This window comes from Cryptomeria japonica, chromosome 5 (genome assembly GCF_030272615.1).
Source record: "Cryptomeria japonica chromosome 5, Sugi_1.0, whole genome shotgun sequence".
Lineage (NCBI taxonomy): Eukaryota > Viridiplantae > Streptophyta > Pinopsida > Cupressales > Cupressaceae > Cryptomeria > Cryptomeria japonica.
In genome coordinates this window covers 238,753,435-238,771,566 of record NC_081409.1, presented here as the reverse complement: position 1 = coordinate 238,771,566, position 18,132 = coordinate 238,753,435, and the positions used below count along the sequence as shown (strand labels likewise).

General features: G+C 34.1%; 1 protein-coding gene across 1 annotated transcript in view; it reads left to right on the top strand.

The window, feature by feature from the left end:
• Positions 1-1,565: 1,565 nt before the first annotated feature.
• LOC131028849 (WD40 repeat-containing protein HOS15) overlaps positions 1,566-18,132 on the top strand; it is a 28,773-nt gene continuing 12,206 nt past the window's right edge. The window contains exons 1-12 of the mRNA XM_057959219.2: positions 1,566-1,874; positions 8,912-9,057; positions 9,153-9,588; positions 10,065-10,162; positions 10,262-10,308; positions 11,410-11,560; positions 11,676-11,739; positions 12,425-12,583; positions 12,727-12,848; positions 15,550-15,624; positions 15,710-15,763; positions 15,867-15,940. Of these exons, the coding sequence (XP_057815202.1) occupies positions 1,814-1,874; positions 8,912-9,057; positions 9,153-9,588; positions 10,065-10,162; positions 10,262-10,308; positions 11,410-11,560; positions 11,676-11,739; positions 12,425-12,583; positions 12,727-12,848; positions 15,550-15,624; positions 15,710-15,763; positions 15,867-15,940 (1,487 nt within the window). The 5' untranslated portion in view covers positions 1,566-1,813. The remainder of the gene's footprint in view (positions 1,875-8,911; positions 9,058-9,152; positions 9,589-10,064; positions 10,163-10,261; positions 10,309-11,409; positions 11,561-11,675; positions 11,740-12,424; positions 12,584-12,726; positions 12,849-15,549; positions 15,625-15,709; positions 15,764-15,866; positions 15,941-18,132) is intronic.

Below are 18,132 nucleotides of genomic sequence, written 5' to 3'. Positions count from 1 at the left end.
TAACCATTTTGCCACCTCACCAAAGACAATTTTCTTCACAAGCTAACAAGGATGGAAATGAGATTAAAATTAACTTTGGTTAATTTTATATTTACCATTTGGGAGGGTAATTAATGCTTTTAAATGGGGCAATTTTATTTATTTTTCATAAATGAATTTAATTGAAGGATCTTTTCAATTATTGTGAGATCAATCACTTATCCAAAATTTTCAACAAACTCACGATCAATCTCCCAAGGGGGCACACAATCAGAATTTTTATTTCCATCAGGTACACTCGAGACTTGATTTAATCTTTGAAACAATGTTGTTTCGACATCATTTCAAAGAGGGGCAAAATATATACACATAAAAATGGCTACGAGTGATTCTTTTATTAAATAATTAATTTGAAAAGATTAATTTATTTAATTCATTTTATGTCTTTCCATTAATTAATTTAATTGAAACATTTTATTAGTTAATTCATTTATCCTTTTACTCTAACCAATTAATTAAATATATAATATTTAATTATTCCTCTAGTCAATCAATTAAATATCTAATATTTAATGGTTATTCATCTATCTTATAGTCTCAAATATTAAATGATTTCTTCAATTATTTAATTCTTTTCCAACTCACCTTCCATCTCCACTTCATTTTTCCTTTGCCAACTCATCCATCATGTGGCTAAATTAATTCAATAAAATTAAACAAATAAACATTTATTAGCCACTTATCTTCAACTTCCAAAATAAATGAAATATTGTGTACGTACACATATTTCTTAACTTTCTTCTATATTCTCTTCAACATCCCTATATCTTAAGAAGGACTTAAGTCCACTTGTCCTCTCATGCCTAAATCTTCTCCAACCATTTCTAGATTCCCCTAGTCAGCAACCCAGTCAAGGTGAGATGAGTAACACTTGTCTTCTCCTTCCCATTTTCTTTCAACCTTCACTTTTGCTTACAACCATCCAAATCTGCAGATCTGATCATGACCGTTGATCTAGGCCACATCATCTTATCCTCTCAAAGTCTATAAATGTGGGAGTTTGAGTTGAGAAAGAGTTAGTCTTCAAGTGAATTTTCAAGTTAACTACCAGTTATTAGTCCATTCTTCAGTGGAGTTAGGACATAATGAGACTTAAATCATGAAAGTAAAAATAATGTTTTTATTTCAATATTAATTTCATGTAGTTTCATTGGTTGGGTTTGGATTCCATGTAGCATTTCTTTTATATTTTGTGAAACAAACATGTTGCAGGTAGTATTTTGATGATGAAATTCAAATTGACACACTCGTTAACTTGCATATATTTAACCAGCACAGATTAACCACACAAGAATAATTATTTTACCACTAGACACAAAAAAAAAGTTAAAATAAAATAAAAAACCCGTCAAACATGGTTTACACCTTTTAAAATCTCCATACTTCCCATATAACATCCTGAATCAACGGCTATCATGCATTCAAACAAATCTTTAATCACTATGCATCGTTGATGTACCAACGATTTGTGGTCCGGATAACCATAGAGCGCAACTACCCGGTGAAACCCCGTGACAGAGACATTAACCCAGCCTACAAACCCCCGTGATATATACACAATTGTAAAAACCCCATGACATATACACACAAGCATATATACACACACCCAAAATATACTATCCCTCGGCTCTCGTGATCTGGGCATGTCTAATTGGCAGCATAATCAATTTTAATCTCAGGAGTTTGGCCATGAACGATTTCCATAGCTTTCAATCTGCTGCGTTAAAGAAGGCAGTATATATTATTGCAGGGGATTTTATCTCAAGCGGCGTGGATGGCCACGATCACTTCTCTGGAGATGAACTACCTGGTCTTCCGATATTTGCACGAGTCAGGTAAGCGGGAAGAAATAAAAAACCACTGGGAATTTTTTTTTCAAAGATTAGGTGTGCATATACATTGCACATATACTCTTCCTGAAAAAACCCTTTATAGAAAGGCTTCTATTAAATTATGATATTTAAGTTCTTGTATCATAGGGATTTTTAATGTGCTTGTTTTGCTTTGTTAAATATGTTCAATTTAAGTTTTGAATCCCGGTTGAAAAGGCTAAAAACCTGAACTCGTTTGAACAGGTTTCCCTGTTTGTTGTGTGTATCTAAACATTGTATATGCGTTTGTAGCAAAAATCAAACCGGAATTTGTTTGCAAGTTCGAAAGTTCAGGTTCCGAATTAGTTTTTTTGGTAGTTACTGTAAAATATATTTAATTAGGATTTGAACGCTTGTCGAATGGGCATATTTTTCCTAGTAAACTTTTTGATCGCGAGTTAAAATTCAGGTTAGGCTTAGCTTTTATTAAACGGGCTGTAGATGCGAGTAGTGTGTTTTATTATTTTGATGGAGCTCTAGCAAAATAGTTGTAACGGAAACCCTAATGGAAATTTAGGGTAATTTAAATAAATTGAAACCTGAAAGGCTATTAACAATCTAACGTAGTGCAAAATAAAGTAAATCCCCAGAAGGAAAGTTAGTGTCATGTAGCATTGGCTGAAACCCTAATGAGGAGTCTGGAGCACAGCTAAATTGACCCAAACCCTAGCAAGAGCAGTGTGCCGTGTTTTATTTTTTTCAGAAATTATCTATAGAGCAGGGAGACAATTTTTTTTTTCAAAATTGGGATGAATGGACAATGTTGTCGAAATCCGTTATGGATCTGTTTTTTTAAATGCTTTGATTCGGGGTTCAGCGATTCAAACCCTTCTTAGAATTGCATATTGAAATCCAGGCAGCCACATTATGCCACTTTTTGGTTAGTGTGAATATAAACATTGTATATTTCTTTTTAGAAAGGAAAAGGAAACTGTGTGGAGGTTTGTATTCAAGTGCAAAAGCATTAGGCAAGAACTGGAAAGGCAATAGCCAAGCCCGAGCAAGAGTGGGTCATGAATGCTCCTTGCTGAATACGATGAGAAGAGAAAGTGTGATATTAGGATTTGCCCATCCTGCTTCCATTGCCAAATTCCAGTCTGATTGAAATGTCCCTGTGGAACCCTAGTCATAACTTGCAGGGATTTTAATAATGTTTGATTTGCTGTCTGCAATACATTTAAATAAGAATTGAACCCTCGTCGACCAGGCTAAAAGATGAACTCGGTTGACTGATTAATATTTTCTTATATTAAAGCTTCCAATAATGAAATTAAATTTAGTTTTTTCTTATCGTCTAGGATAAAATTTTGACTGGGGCTGGAGCTGAGAATGAGATTATTTTTAATATTTCTGTGGGACCCTAGCAAAAATAAACCTATAAGTGAAACCCTAAGAGAATTTTAGGGTTGTAAAATAATTGAGACTCGAAACCCTAATGGCATTATAGCATAGTGATAGTTTAAGTCACAAGATTCATGTTTGTGTCTGAATTCAGTGAAGAAAAAATTTAAAAATTTGGAACAATCTATAAATTTCAGTAAAAAAAATGTCATTAAGTTTGAATAATATAAACCTTGATAAATTAAATTAAGATTAAGTTTTTAACTAACTTTCAATAAATTCAATAAATTTTATTAAAAAGTAATAAAGAGTGCAAAATAAATTAATAAACAAATTTTTAGGATTGATTCTAAATATAATTATATCGATACATTTCTAAATTTAAAATTATTATGACAAATATTATAATTCGAGATTTCGACTATTGATATATTTCATAGCAAAATAGAAGCTATGGAAATTAAAATAAATTTTGTCATGTCATAGGGGTTGTTAGTTATATCAAAATTCAAAACAAATCTATGTAGTAAACTAAGTTGGTTATTTTGTTTCTAACCTCTAAGGTGATTAATAAATTAAAATAAATTATTAAATCTCTACTACATGACCTATCAATCAGTTTGTTGTATTTGGTGATTATCAAACTACTAATGGATGGTTACGTTTGGTGGGTTAAGAGAAAATAATATAGTTTGACTAGCTGGCTTGATTGCAAGTAGTGTTTGTTGATTGCAATCACTTAGATAGCCTGTTTCTGCCTTTAACATTCAGTTAGGAGACACCACCCTCATTTGTTGGTTGGGGCATACATTTACTAAGCTCAAAACTCCTAAAATATGGAATAACTACTATAATTACTACAACTCCAACTTAGACCTAAGGCTGGTGACAAGCACCCACATCAGCAGTACGATTGGGGTGCTTGTCACAAGAAAGCTTTCAGAAGTGAAGCAAGTTGACGGCAAAGTTTAATGTGTAAATTTTGGCATTGTGGAGGTGGATTCCTAAGAATAGCTGATCGAAGTGAATCAAAATGATTGGATCTTCCATGGGATGTTGATGGAAACTTCTTATACAAATTTGTTGTGACTGAAACCAAAAAACAAACATATCCTACAGGAGTATTTATCACTATAAAAATGGATTATGAAGGTGGTGGTTTGGGCACAGTAGGATAAGGCCTTAGGCAAACACAAGAGGCAAAACCTAGAGGCCTCTAGATGTGTGAGGCATTGGAGCTTACGAGCAAGGCTCACTGCATACAAGTAATGTTAGTACAATTTAAATTGTTTCAGCTGCCTCCATGTATTATACATTGTGGCAACACCTTTCTTAAAGAGTTTGACGAGTGATAACATATCCAGTGGAAAGCATGTAGATGCATTGACATCATTAATTTGAAATGCAATTGGGATAAGTTTGTTCTCGAAGGTATAAAAATAATATATACGTACCATATGCATTAGGCAATATTGGTGTGGTCAACTATCGTTCATTGGTTCTTGGAGCTTACGAGCAAGGCTCACTACATACAAGTAATGTTAGTACAATTTAAATTGTTTCAGCTGCCTCCATGTATTATACATTGTGTCAAAACCTTTCTCAAAGAGTTTGACGAGTGATAACATATCCAGTGGAAAGCATGTGGATGCATTGATATCATTAATTTGAAATGCAATTGGGATAAGTTTGTTCTTGAAGGTATAAAAATAATATATACGCACCATATGCATTAGGCAATATTGGTGTGGTCAACAAAGTAGACAAATTCATATGAAAAATAGAAAATTATCGTTCATTGGTTCTTGAGAGTAGAATTATTGGGAAGTTGTTTAACTTTTGCTAAGTCATTTTTGGGCCTTTTATTAACAATTATAAGGTCAAAATTTTTAAGTATCATTACCCCTTTGCTTGAGCTTCCTCGAAGGTTAGGCTTAATTAAGAGGTACCAAAGAGGCTTGAATTGAACAATAGCCTTGATTATTTTACTAGCATGTAGTATTGAACCTTTTGCATAGAAAATAGAAGAGAAACAAATTGCTTTTGTACATTTGTTACGTTTGAACTCATATTCATCAAGCATGAACAAATATAGTAGATAGATCTCTCCTTTCTAGGGGATTCAACATGTGGTAGCATTACCTTCATACATAGTTGGTACTTAAGACTATTGTGATATCTCTACCTTAAAGTGTCCTCCCATCAATTAAGTTCTCCATTGCTTGACTACATTTAGGATAGCTAGCATTTCCTTCTCATAAAATAGATTCAGCAAATACATACCTTTGATTTGGTTATAACTTTTTTGTTATTTGTATGAATCAGGTTAGATTCTCAGAAAAGAATAAACATTTAAACTTTTTGAAGAAAGTTATAAATTTTTTGATGTGTATAGATAATAGATTCATTGCATAAATATCCTTCCAGCAAAAAACTTTGCATTGACTCTTGACATTTGTATGAAACCTTTCGAGTTGTAAGAAGTGTTTGATTTTATCTTCATGGTATGACTGTTTGATTCATGTGAGATTCTAACCATGCCAAACCAGAAAAAATGACCTATTTTAAACAAATTTGCACCTTCTTTTAGATTAAGCATTCACTATTTGTATGCTTTAACAAATCTTTCTGAATCTTGTATTTGAATTCAGAACTAACTGAGTTATAGGGATGCTAAAGTCTGTTGAATATGTTTGCACAATGTGTGTTCCTTTTTGAACCATTGCCAAGCCAGAACTAACATTTATCCTCTTTGAACAAAGTTATAAATTTTTGATGTGTATATATTAATTGCATAAATATCCTTGCAGCAAAAAAAATTGTATTGACTTTTGACCTTTGATTTTATCTTCACCGTATGCCCGTTTGATTCATGTGAGATTCGATCAATTGCTAAACCAGAAAAAATGACCTATTTTGAACAAATTTGCATCATTTAGATTAAGTATTCACTATTTATATGCTTTAACAAATCTTTCTGAATCTTGTATTTGAATTCAGAACTAAATGAATCATAGGGATGCCAAAGTCTGTTGAATATGTTTGCACAATGTTTGTTTTTTTGTTAATATTTGAACCCTTCATTTTAAAATAAACCTTGGGACAGGGGGCTGAAATTCCTTTTCATTTTTATTTTAAAATGAAGATCATGAGTGAAGCTGTAGCTTATCAAGGAACATATTGCTGTCGACAGGAGTTGTGAAAAAGGTTAAAAATTGACTGAAACCCTGCTTGAAATATAGGAGGGTGTAACATAAATTGTAGCCTTGAGTAAGCAAAACGCTAAGTGAAACCCTAATAGAACTATAGCAAAATGGAAAATAAACTGGAGTCTAGTGAAATCTAAAATCTGACTCATTGGAACATGGCAGTGTAAAAATGAAGCCCTAGAATAAAAAAATACTATTTAGAGTCTAGCATTGACGAAACCCTAGTAAGGAGTCTGGACTATAGGAAATGTAATCTGAGCCCTAACAAGAGTAGCAGGCGGTGTAAAGCGTTCAGCGAGAAACTTAAGAGCACAGTGACAAATTTTTTTTGAATATGCAATAAGTGAGATGCTTTTAGAATCTTTTTTGAAATCCTATAGGTATCTGTTTAATCTTTAATGTAGGCCATGGTAATTTAGCCCTATTTCAATTCATGGTAATTTAGCCCTATTTCAATTGTGAATAGAACATGGATTTTCAGAACTGGCTGGAAATTATACATTTTGAGTTTGTATAATTGCTTGAAACTTTTGTACAACATTTATGTTTGTCAAAAGTTGTCTTGAAGGATTTGGGATATGCCAAGTTTGCTAAACCCAAGAGAGTGTTTTGTTATCATTTTAAGCTTGTGTAAAGTTGTGTGGATGCCCACAATCTTTTTTCTGGAGATTAACCACCTGCCTTTTTAATCTGAATGAATCAGCTCAGTCATATAGAAAGAGTTTTTTTGAACATTTTCATTTTTAAATGTCTATGATGTATGTGTATATCCTTTTTGCAAAATGACTGTATGGAAGCTGATATGCATGTGCAAAACTTACCTTTCTGATTTATTTTAAAAGGGGAAGGCCGACTGAGTTTAGTTAAGAAAGGTTATTGGTGGCAATTACCAAAAAGATCTGAAATAATAATCAAAACAAACATAAAGGTAGCACTTGTTCATGAGGAGGTGTACCCCTTGCAAGGGCCACAGTTTGGATGAAAAGATGTGACTCTTCCATCAATTGAAGATATAAAAGAGGAGCATAATTCATCTGAGAAATCATCAACTCAGAAGATAAATTCAGAACAGCAGGACATAAATCAATTAACAATCAATCAAGCATCAATGTATAATTCAATTCATCGATTCAAGGGAGAATTCCAGAAATACACTCAACAATACTTATAATCTCATAAATTCATTCAAGAATTACTCCTAAGAACATTCAAATATTATTCAAGGGATTGATTGTCAATCCATCAAGAAATATTATTCAGACAGTAATAGTCTAGCTACTATACCAAGTCGTCAATTTTGAATTCTAGTCAGTACTTGCAAACTGGATGGGGTTTGGGCCCATGTGGTGGGCTAAGCTTTGGAAGGACAGGGTCTTTTCCTACCCTTTGGCAATCTAGGGACAGGGTCCTGGTTCACGGGGTGAGCTAGGGTTTGGAGGGTCTTTTTCTTAACTTTGACAAAGTAGGGACGGGGTCCTTGGTTTCATCATTGTTGAGTTAGGGACTGGGTTGTTTAGCTAAGCAGATTTGCAAGGTATTTACTGGGAATTCATGATTTGATCAACTTACATATTGTGGTATGATTTATTAACTTGAATATATTTATATAGATTGCAATCCTTGTAAAACTCTTATTATATCTTGAGTGAATTCTATTATTTTAAATAATATCCTAAAAGGGGGGGACATTACATCAAAGGTACATTGAGAAGAGCTGCTACTGATGCAATTTCGTCAGTTAAAGCTGAGGCCGAAAAATAATGTGTCATAGCCATAAGCAAGAAAGAAAATATTTCTTAAAACAAGGCTTCTTGATTGACTGAAATTTTGGTACTGATAATGCCATTAAGGCCATGCATTGCACTGATAGGTAGCTGAAGCTCACAACCCATAAAATCTTCCTGCAAGCATGTGAACTTACTGCCAAACAACATATTACTCAGTTCTACTGCATCATTCTAGATTAACCAATATAATTTCCAGCTCATTAATTATGATGCTACATCACTAAAAAAAGTCAAAACATATCATGTCAATTAGAATTTTCAGTAAAGTTTGGAACTTTGGATTTGAATCTCTAGTTGTAGAAATTTACATAAATAGGCAAGGACTCGTCATGTGACCACTTTAATTTTCTTAAATCCAACTTTTCTTATCCCAGGCATGGATTTTTTATTTTGTTAGAAAAGCATATCAGCAAAATGTGCTTGTTGGTTAATGGTGCAAAATTATTATGGAATATCTGTTTCTGGATTTTGGTTCTCTCATCTATTTGGACTTTCTTTGTACTCCTTTCCTGTGTGACCATCTCTAGCTTGCTGCTTCTACCTGCAGTATAGATCTGATTGATATATGTATTGTGTGTTTCTTGAGGAATTTTATATTTTTCCTCTAGGTCTATGTATTTAAATTCTTACATTATTTTGTTACTATGATTGGCATTTTTTTCAGGTTTTATTCATGCCGCTTTTACGCTAGGGTATGAAGCAGGCATTCACAAAAATCCTATAGATGGCAACCTTGTCCCTCCTGGTGCGCTTGTGTCCTTCGTTCAAAAAGGGTTACAATATTTAGAATTGGAGGCAAACCTGACCAATGTAAGTATAGAGGTGAAGTTTGTTTTTACCTTATTTACATCTCATCACAACCTTCATCTTCATATAATAAAAATGTTTTACTTTGTTGCTCTCAGACTGGTACAGATGTGGATGGTGATTTCTCTCTGTTGCAACCATTGGATTTGATCACAAAAGATGTTTACGAGTTGCGACAAATGATAAAAGAGAAAAGAGAAAAACTTGAGAAGGAGAAAGAGAAAGAGAAAGAGAAGGAAAAGGAAAAAGAACGAGAACGTGAACGTGAACGGGAACATGAGCGTGAGCGTGAAAGGGAAAAAGAAAAAGAGAGAGAAAGACAAGAAAGGGAGAAAGAAAGAGATCGAGAAAGGGAACGACTAGAAAAAGAGAGGGACCGAGAAAGAGAGAAAAATAAGGAAAAAGAAAAGGAAAAGGAGAAGGAGAAGGAGAAGGAGAAGGAAAAGGAACATGAGGATTATGCTGAGAAAGAGAAAGACCGTGAACGAGAAGAAAAAGTCAAGGTTAAAGTTGAGGAGCCTAGGGTGTTGGCAGGTAAGCTGGTTGCATTCTGACGGGTTTCAACTAACAGTTCTTGCTATGGATATTCAGATGATGTTTGTTGATTTCTATTTGCTCGAATACGTTAGATGAATAGAAACTTAATTATGCTTGTTTGCAACTACCTTCATTTGTCTGTTTCTTGGGGAAGACTGAGAATTTGTTATGATTTATATCTAGCAGTGTATTAGCTGGGTCAAGACTCAATAGTCAATGGAGAATATTATTCACATTGCAGTATTTACTATTTATATAAATCAAATGCTCTGTGATTTATGTTCCTACTGTATGATTAACACAGTCAATATTGTTATTTACTGCATTTGTATCATAGATATTTCTGCTCCTTTACTATAGGGGGACATTTTGTGCCGTTGTATTTGAAAAGACACATTTTAGAATAGGTTTCTCTTCAATGGTTTAGTCATTTCAAGATTGCATCTTATTTTCTCGGCATCCTGTTTTTTCAGGCCCAGAACCAATGGAAATTACAACTGCTACATCTTCATGCCCATTTAATGAGATTTTAAGTTCAGATGTTACTATTCTGGAAGGACATACCTCTGAGGTTTGCATTCTCCGAAATGAGCAGTAAGCTTTTTCCATTTGTGAAAAGTAAAATTCAATGCTGCTAAATGTATAAATGTGTTTGATTCCTGATATGCAGGTTTTCATCTGTGCATGGAGTCCAACTGGTTCGCTGCTTGCTTCAGGGTAAGTTAATTAATTTTTTTGGGAAAAAATAGTTGTCATACCTTATCTATACTATTTCATACTGGATTTCATGTTTATCAAAGGTAATTGTCGCTATATGCTTCAATGTATAATTATGGCTATGCTATGTTATATTTCATATTTAATTGTTTATGAGTTATTATGTAAATGTTTAGGGAACACAGTCTTGTTATTATTCATTGTAACAGCCCATTGTTTACACATGAAGTCTGGATATTATTCATGTACACATTTCATATTATATTTCAGGATTCTACTCAGTTCTGTAGTAGTTAAAGTTTTTTTTTTTTCTGAATTGAATATTGATTACAAATATCTTGCTCAAACGAGCATCAATATTAGACAAATACAAGCTCCTTACAAGCAAACACATTAGAAATCACCTATGGAAGACCAAGAGTCACTGCTTAGAAATGCACTTCTATTTAGAAACCACCTCCTATGGAAGACCAAGAGTGACAACTTAGAATTCTACTATGGAAGATCAAGAGTCACAATTTAGAAACCACCTCCTATGGGGAATTGAACTTAGGTCTCCACAATGAGAACTGAATGTTTTAACCAATTATTCTCAACTTGCTTGGACAGTTTTCAAGTTTTGTTGGTTGATGTTGAATTCACATGTTCAATGTCATAGATATAATTGTCATTTGAACTTAAGCTATTTAGAATTAGAAGGCTTAATGATGTTTAGCAGCTTTATTATAAAATTGAAAGTCAAATCTATATAAAATTTGCTCTCTCGTCTGTGCACTCTACAAATCCCCAAAATTCGGAAATTTTCACAATCTTGGAAATACTGCCTGTGTGCCTGATAGAATGGATCTTGTTTCTCCAAAATTGGGTGTGGAGATTGACGTTTTTGCATTTTGGAGGCTTCTATCATAATGCTTTTCTGCTGTTTTCATTTTAGCTAGTGTGTGACATTTTGGATGCATTAAAAAATTCTCATAGTTTTTCTAATATCGTGTTATACTGAGACATGTTTTCAGAACCAATGTTTGTTCTTAACTTGTTTGCTGTGCTGTATGTTAATTATCATTGGAATTATGTTTAACTATGCTCTTCAATTTCTTCCAGATCTGGAGATTCAACAGCTCGAATTTGGACAATTGCAGATGGCCCATGCGGATCTTCGTTGCAGAATACACCTCCCAAAGCTCTTGTTTTGAAACATTTTAAGGGTAGAACAAATGAGAAGAGTAAAGATGTTACGACCCTCGATTGGAATGTAAGTTATAGCATTGCAGAAGCATTGATCTTGTGCTCATTTTGTTTAAGGTTTCCAGTTTTTATCAAATAAGCCCTCTGAAAATCCTTTTTTTGTACAAAATGGATTGCTACAGGGAGAAGGAACATTACTTGCAACTGGGTCTTATGATGGACAAGCAAGGATTTGGAGTAAAGATGGTAAGGTTGGTTTTTAATTATTATTTTTTCGTCCTAAGTCAGTTTTGTCAAGCGACTGTTTCTATGCAGTAACTTTATTGAAATCTATATTTCTTTCCTAGGTATACAATTATCATCCAAAGCCTACTGGTTGTTTATTTATGATAATTTGAAATGAAATGTCTATGTAGGTTATCCACTTCACTTTTCATTAACAATGGGTAAATTTTTATTGAATACATGAGGACAGTGTAACGTCTTTTTCTCTCAGAACCGGATTACATATTTTCATGGGAATGGCAATGGGTGCAATCTTCATTTGTCAGTGTTCATTAGAATTCTACCCATTGAGACTGTTTGCTAGGGGAATGTGCTTTAATTCAGTTTTGGAAGCTCATTTGCTTATATGGAAAGGTATTCAAAGCACACAAAAGTTCATTCTCTTATCGATTGTAGCATCCATAGTAGCTTGAGTTAAACACCAAGAGTCTGGTGTTGCAAACATGTCAACAACTCTGTAAGAATACTGGGGTTCTTTAGCATTTATAAAGGCTCATTAAGTTTCTATATTATTTGCCATTCTTTCAATTGATTTGGTCGTTGTTTGATGTGCCTTCTGAGTTTTTGAATCCGTATTGTTCATCTTTCAGATTTTATTACAAAATTCATTATTGCAAATTTGTTTAAACTTGTTTTATGACTTTAGGTGAATTGAAGAATACATTTAACAAACACAGAGGGCCTATTTTCTCTCTTAAATGGAACAAAAAAGGAGACTGTCTTCTCAGTGGAAGTGTTGATAAAACAGCAATAATTTGGGATGCCAAAACAGCAGAATGCAAGCAGCAATTCGAGTTTCACTCTGGTTTGTGTTAAATCTGCCAATATATTTTGGGTTAGAAAAAGTTTTGCAGTTTTTAATTCTAGTAGTTATCCTTTTTATGGGCATGGTAAATATTTACAGATTTAAATGCTGTTTCTACATACTGATTTGATTATTTTCCACAGCACCAACTCTTGATGTTGATTGGCGCAACAATGTGTCCTTTGCCACGTGTTCAACAGACAAGATGATCTATGTTTGTAAACTTGGTGATTCTCGACCTATTAAAACGTTTTCTGGGCATCAGGTTTGTTATTTTTTCCTGCGGCATGGCAAATTTTACCAAGTTTATGTTTCACTATTCATTGTTAAATTAACTTTCTTATGCTTTGTTTGGTTTTGTTTGTCATGGAATATAGGATATACAATCCGTGAACATTTAGAGTTTGTGATGAGTATTTGATCTTTAGAAGTTCTCCAAAGAGGTGACATTTTGGTGTCTCCATGTTGTCTTCCACTGAGGAAATTTTATTACATTTGCTTTCCAGTAGAGTATATAAGCTATTGCTTTCTGTTGTTTGAGTGCTGGCAAGAAAAGGTTGAAAGGAAACCAATCTGAAGCCCAATGTAATAATGGCACGCTACAGGGATTTTCTTGGAATGTTTCTTAGAATATTTCCAAGTTTCAAAATCACTTGAAAGAATGGCAAATAATATAGAAACTCCAACCTCTATCTATCCCCCATCATATCAACTGCCCACTTCGCTAGTTGAGCCACTATAGAATTTCCCTCTTGACAGATTTGCAAAATTTTGAATTCATTTCCTCCAAACTCTTCCAGATTGGATTCAAAAACTTTTGCAACTTCCAATTTGGTGTCATTTGGCATCAAATTGTTATGGTGATTTGTTAATTTCCCTTCAGTTGTATTCGTCAGTATTTCAAAGATCGACACAGGTCTATGACCATCAAGGTTGCTTGGAATTCGGCCTCATTATTTTTCACATGCTTTAGTCTCTTAGCTTCCAAAGTTGCACATTTGATTATAGAATTTCCCTCTCGATAGATGTGCAAAATTTTGAATTCTTCATTTCCTCCAAACTCTTCTAGATTGTATTAAAAAACTTGTTCAACTTCCAATTTGGTGTCATTTGACATTGAATTGCATTTATGGTGATTTCTGAATTGCTCTTCAAGTGTATTCTTCTGTAGTTCAAAGTTTGACACAGGTCCATGACCATCAAAGCTGCTTGGAATTCGGCCTCGTTATTGTTCCCATGGTTTAGTCTCTTAGATTCCAAAGGAAGCATGTTTTGGTTTTGGTCTCTTAGGATACACCTTGCGCTCGATTGCCCCGGGTTCCCTATTGAAATTTACCTTCACCCAGCCCTGGTTCAGTGGATTCCATCTTGTCTCCGCCCTTGGCTTGGCCCAATGATCAACCTGCCCATTCCCATGATCAGGCGAGGTCTGTCTTGAATTTTGTAATATCCCAAATGGATATTAATGCAAATAATACTTAAACCTTCTGGGATATCATTTAAAACCAGCTGCAGACTTTATAATTTGGGGTAAGTATTTTTAGGGTAATGATATTTTAATTTACTTTACAAATCCATAATTTATCCTTTCATTCATGTGATAACTCTAACCATAATATTATAGTGTGGCTCACCAAATGAGAATAAACTGCAAATTAAAACATTTGCTCAGATTTGACAAACATAGATTGTAAATGTGGATTTGCGTTGATCGATACCTATTTCAAATTGGGTTACAAACATAAAGAAGTTATAGGGCCTTTCTTACATCCACAGGATTGTGAAATATTATAGACTAAAAGGCGTGCCTAGACAAGGAAGAATGCCACCATATTTAGAGATTATGGTGACCTTAGATGGACATAGGGGGAAATACGGGGAAGAACACACACACAAAATTGGACCAGGGAGATGCAAGAAATAGGAAATAGGCATTTTGACCCATACGACAAGTTATTAGAAACAGGGGACATGACAAATTTGATTGGCTAGGCTTAAAATGAGAAGGAAACTTCTTTACTAAAATTCCTTGAAAGGTACAAAGGGCCTTATTGCTCTTTTTTGGCAACCCAGCTGCTCAATTATAGACATCTATTCTCATGGATGATCTGATTTTGTCATCTTAAACTAGCAATGTTATCATATATGAGGTGATGTTATACCTTTAGTTGATGAAAGGGCATTCCTCTTTTGATGGAGGCAATTCTGACATATTCCATGAAGTTTCTCTAAAGAGCATTGACCCAAACCTCGCAAGAGAATGCAGTTAATTTTCTGGGTGTATGCCTGCTGTAGGGCACAGTCATGAAGAAGGATATAATACACATCTGACACACAATTGCTTCAAAGCAAGACGAGGGCAGGGGTGTGCAGGGGCACTAGTGAATCATTTTGTGTCTATTGAAAATAAATAAATATCCCAGGTTTTAAAGAACAGTAATTTGTGGGAACATTAGCATATAGGTGGGTTCACTTCTTATATAACATAAAGTATTTCACATGTAAAGAGAAAAGAGATTTAAAGTGGGAATTAGCTGTAAACAGGTGTTAGAAGAGGTTATATTATGTGAAGTTATGTTTTGGAGTTTGGTCTCTTTGGCAGTCTGAATGATGGAGAATAATGGCCATTTGCTGCATGCACCCAACATTTGTAGTTCTTTGCAGTTTAAGAAATCAGTGTATCGTTTATTTATTTTCATATATATTCAGATTTAAGATATATAGGGCTTCTCTAGATTTTCACTACAAATATGATGATATTTGTCTTCATAGCATTTCAAATTTTAAATTTTACAATGTTTCAGCTTTTCTGCAATTTCATTGCCAGGAGTTTCAAGCAGATTCAATCTCTACTTCTTGCTCAGTTTTGGTTTTAGATTACTGAGGGTTTGCAGTGAGATTTTTGTGGGTTCACAGCAGTATGCTAGTATACAAGTTGAAGTTTAAATTGTTTGAATATTTTTCAGGATGAGGTCAATGCCATCAAGTGGGATCCTACTGGGTCTCTTCTTGCTTCCTGCTCTGATGATTGCTCTGCAAAGGTAGTAACTTTAAACTTTATGGTTTCTCATTTCTTGTGCTATTTATTTTATGTGGAACATAATATTGTCCGTAATGTTCATGCAGCTTTGGAGTGTGAAGCAGGACAAATGTCTGCATGATCTCACAGGGCACAGTAAGGTCTGTGTTACTGTTACCATCTGTTTGTAGAACTTGGATTTTATTACTCTTTTAACTATTATGCTTTTGGAATGTCTTATTTGAAACATCTGAATGTTTGCAGGAAATTTATACTATCAAGTGGAGTCCCACTGGTCCTGGCACTAGCAATCCTAATCAACAGTTGGTCTTAGCAAGGTAACTTTCTAATCCTCAATGCTCTTTCCAGTATTCCTAATTGTTGGAAAAATACGTTTTCTATGTTTTTGTTCTTAGTATGTAATTTGCATGTGTTTAGATATGCTCTCTCTGATATTTGTAATTGTGTGAAAAATATGTTTGCTATGTTCAATTTTGGGGCCATTTGTAGCTTGGATTTATAATATATTGCAATTATTAATTTTACATATGTATGTTACACTGCACAATAAAAGTAAGCTTCAGCACTAAGCATTGTAACTTGTGGGGTACATTTGGGGTTTGAGCCATCGTGTGTATTTTTAGTTAGTTAGGAAAACAACACTATTCTTAAGTTAATTGTCCCACTAGCAAGGGGAAATTCATTATAAAATAGATCCTATGGTTGTAAGAATACAATGTTTTTTGAAATACGGTGTTGTGCACAGGTCTGATGATTGTGTTTTGGCCAAGAGAACATTCATACTGCCCTAGTTTTTTTCTTAGTTGATATATGTATCTCTTTCAGGAAGTTCTTGTCTATGTGATGGAAAGGTACTTCATTCTCCGCAATGGTACAGACTTATAGCTTGTTTTACTGTCCAGTGAGCAGTCTTAAGGAAAAAATCAGCTCTGATTTTACAAAAATTACATATTTGATTTTTTATTTCTAGCAACTGCACAGTTTTGATTTACTGTAACTTCAGATTCAACTTATCTTCAGAATTTTGAGATTTCATATAGTGTCAGATCTCTATCAGTTAAAAGTTAAAAAAATCTGTTTCTAGCATTATCAGTTATATGTTTAGCCTTTTCATCTTTACTTTTAGCAGTAATCTGTTTAAGATCACAATAGTGGTATCAGAACTACTTTCTTGGCCTTATGGGCACAACACTGACAATGGATACTTCTAGTAGCCATCACATAGATGGTAATTGAGATATTATTTTGCATGATCAGAAGAGGAAGCCATTGAAATTCCAATAGAGAAATGAGAAGGTAAAGCAGAGTTGAGAATGGCATAGAAAAGGAAGGATATAGGAGACCTGGAGATTTGATGAGAGGATAACTGGCACCATGGAAATGTGGATCAATCAAAGGAATCATTTTAAATGATAATTCCCAAGGAAGATATCATATGGATTGAAGGTTGCTTGTAAAAAATCCAATTACTAAGTTTGATTGGGTTCATGAATAGATTAAAGGTTTGCAAAGAGAAGCTATGATCTCTTTTTTGGCTGAATCCTATGGAGAATTTGAAGAAATCTGATATGCCACCTAACCTGTTCATGGGCTTACATATAATTGATTGCAGATGGGTGAGAGTGAATAAGAATAGAATATTGCATTTGATCAACTGAAAATAAGCCCATGGGTTCAAGTTGTCACTATACTTTATGGTGGTTTCTAGGTCTACACATAAAATGATTTACAGCTTGGTTCACAAAAATATGAAGCAACAAAGAACAGGTACGCACTATACAAGCAAATATTGCCAAGATTGCTTGCTTCTGGAGAATCTGTCCATGAATGGCAGTTGTTATCTATATAGATGTATTGAAAGACTCCATTAGATGGTAAGCTAAAATGTTGAGTCCTGCCCCCTTTGAGTCAGATGAATCAAATCAGATATACACCAAATTTGAGTAAAGGCAACAACAAGTTATGATTATGGGGCTTCTGACAGCTGCAAACAAATTGATTTTAACTCGTACATTGGACAGACAGCTTGCAAAAGGTGAATTATATTGACTCTTATGTTTCAACATAATTGTATGAAAGGTTTTCATGGCAAAGTGGAACCCAAAATCCAGATAGAAAAGAAAGAAATGCAACAGCTAGTTGACAAATATATAAATGCTTTCAAAGACTTGCTAAAAGGCCTACCTTCAAATAGAGGTGAAGAAAACATTATTGAGTTGGAACTGGGGTCCCCACTAGTTATTGTTCTTCCTTACATTCATTGAAACTAGTCAATGATGAATTGAGAAAAAAATCCAAGGTTTATTTGATACAGGTCATATGGTACCCAACAAGAGCACTTTTGCCTCTCCTAAAGTCAGTCTAAGTTGGTGGTCTGGGTATACTGGTTTCATCCAGTGAAGGATATGCAATTGGAGGATGCAATATGGAAGGATCCAGGATCCAGAAATATTGCAGCTCATCATTACAATTGGTTTAGGCCCTTAGGGCAATGCAAATTTACAATGAT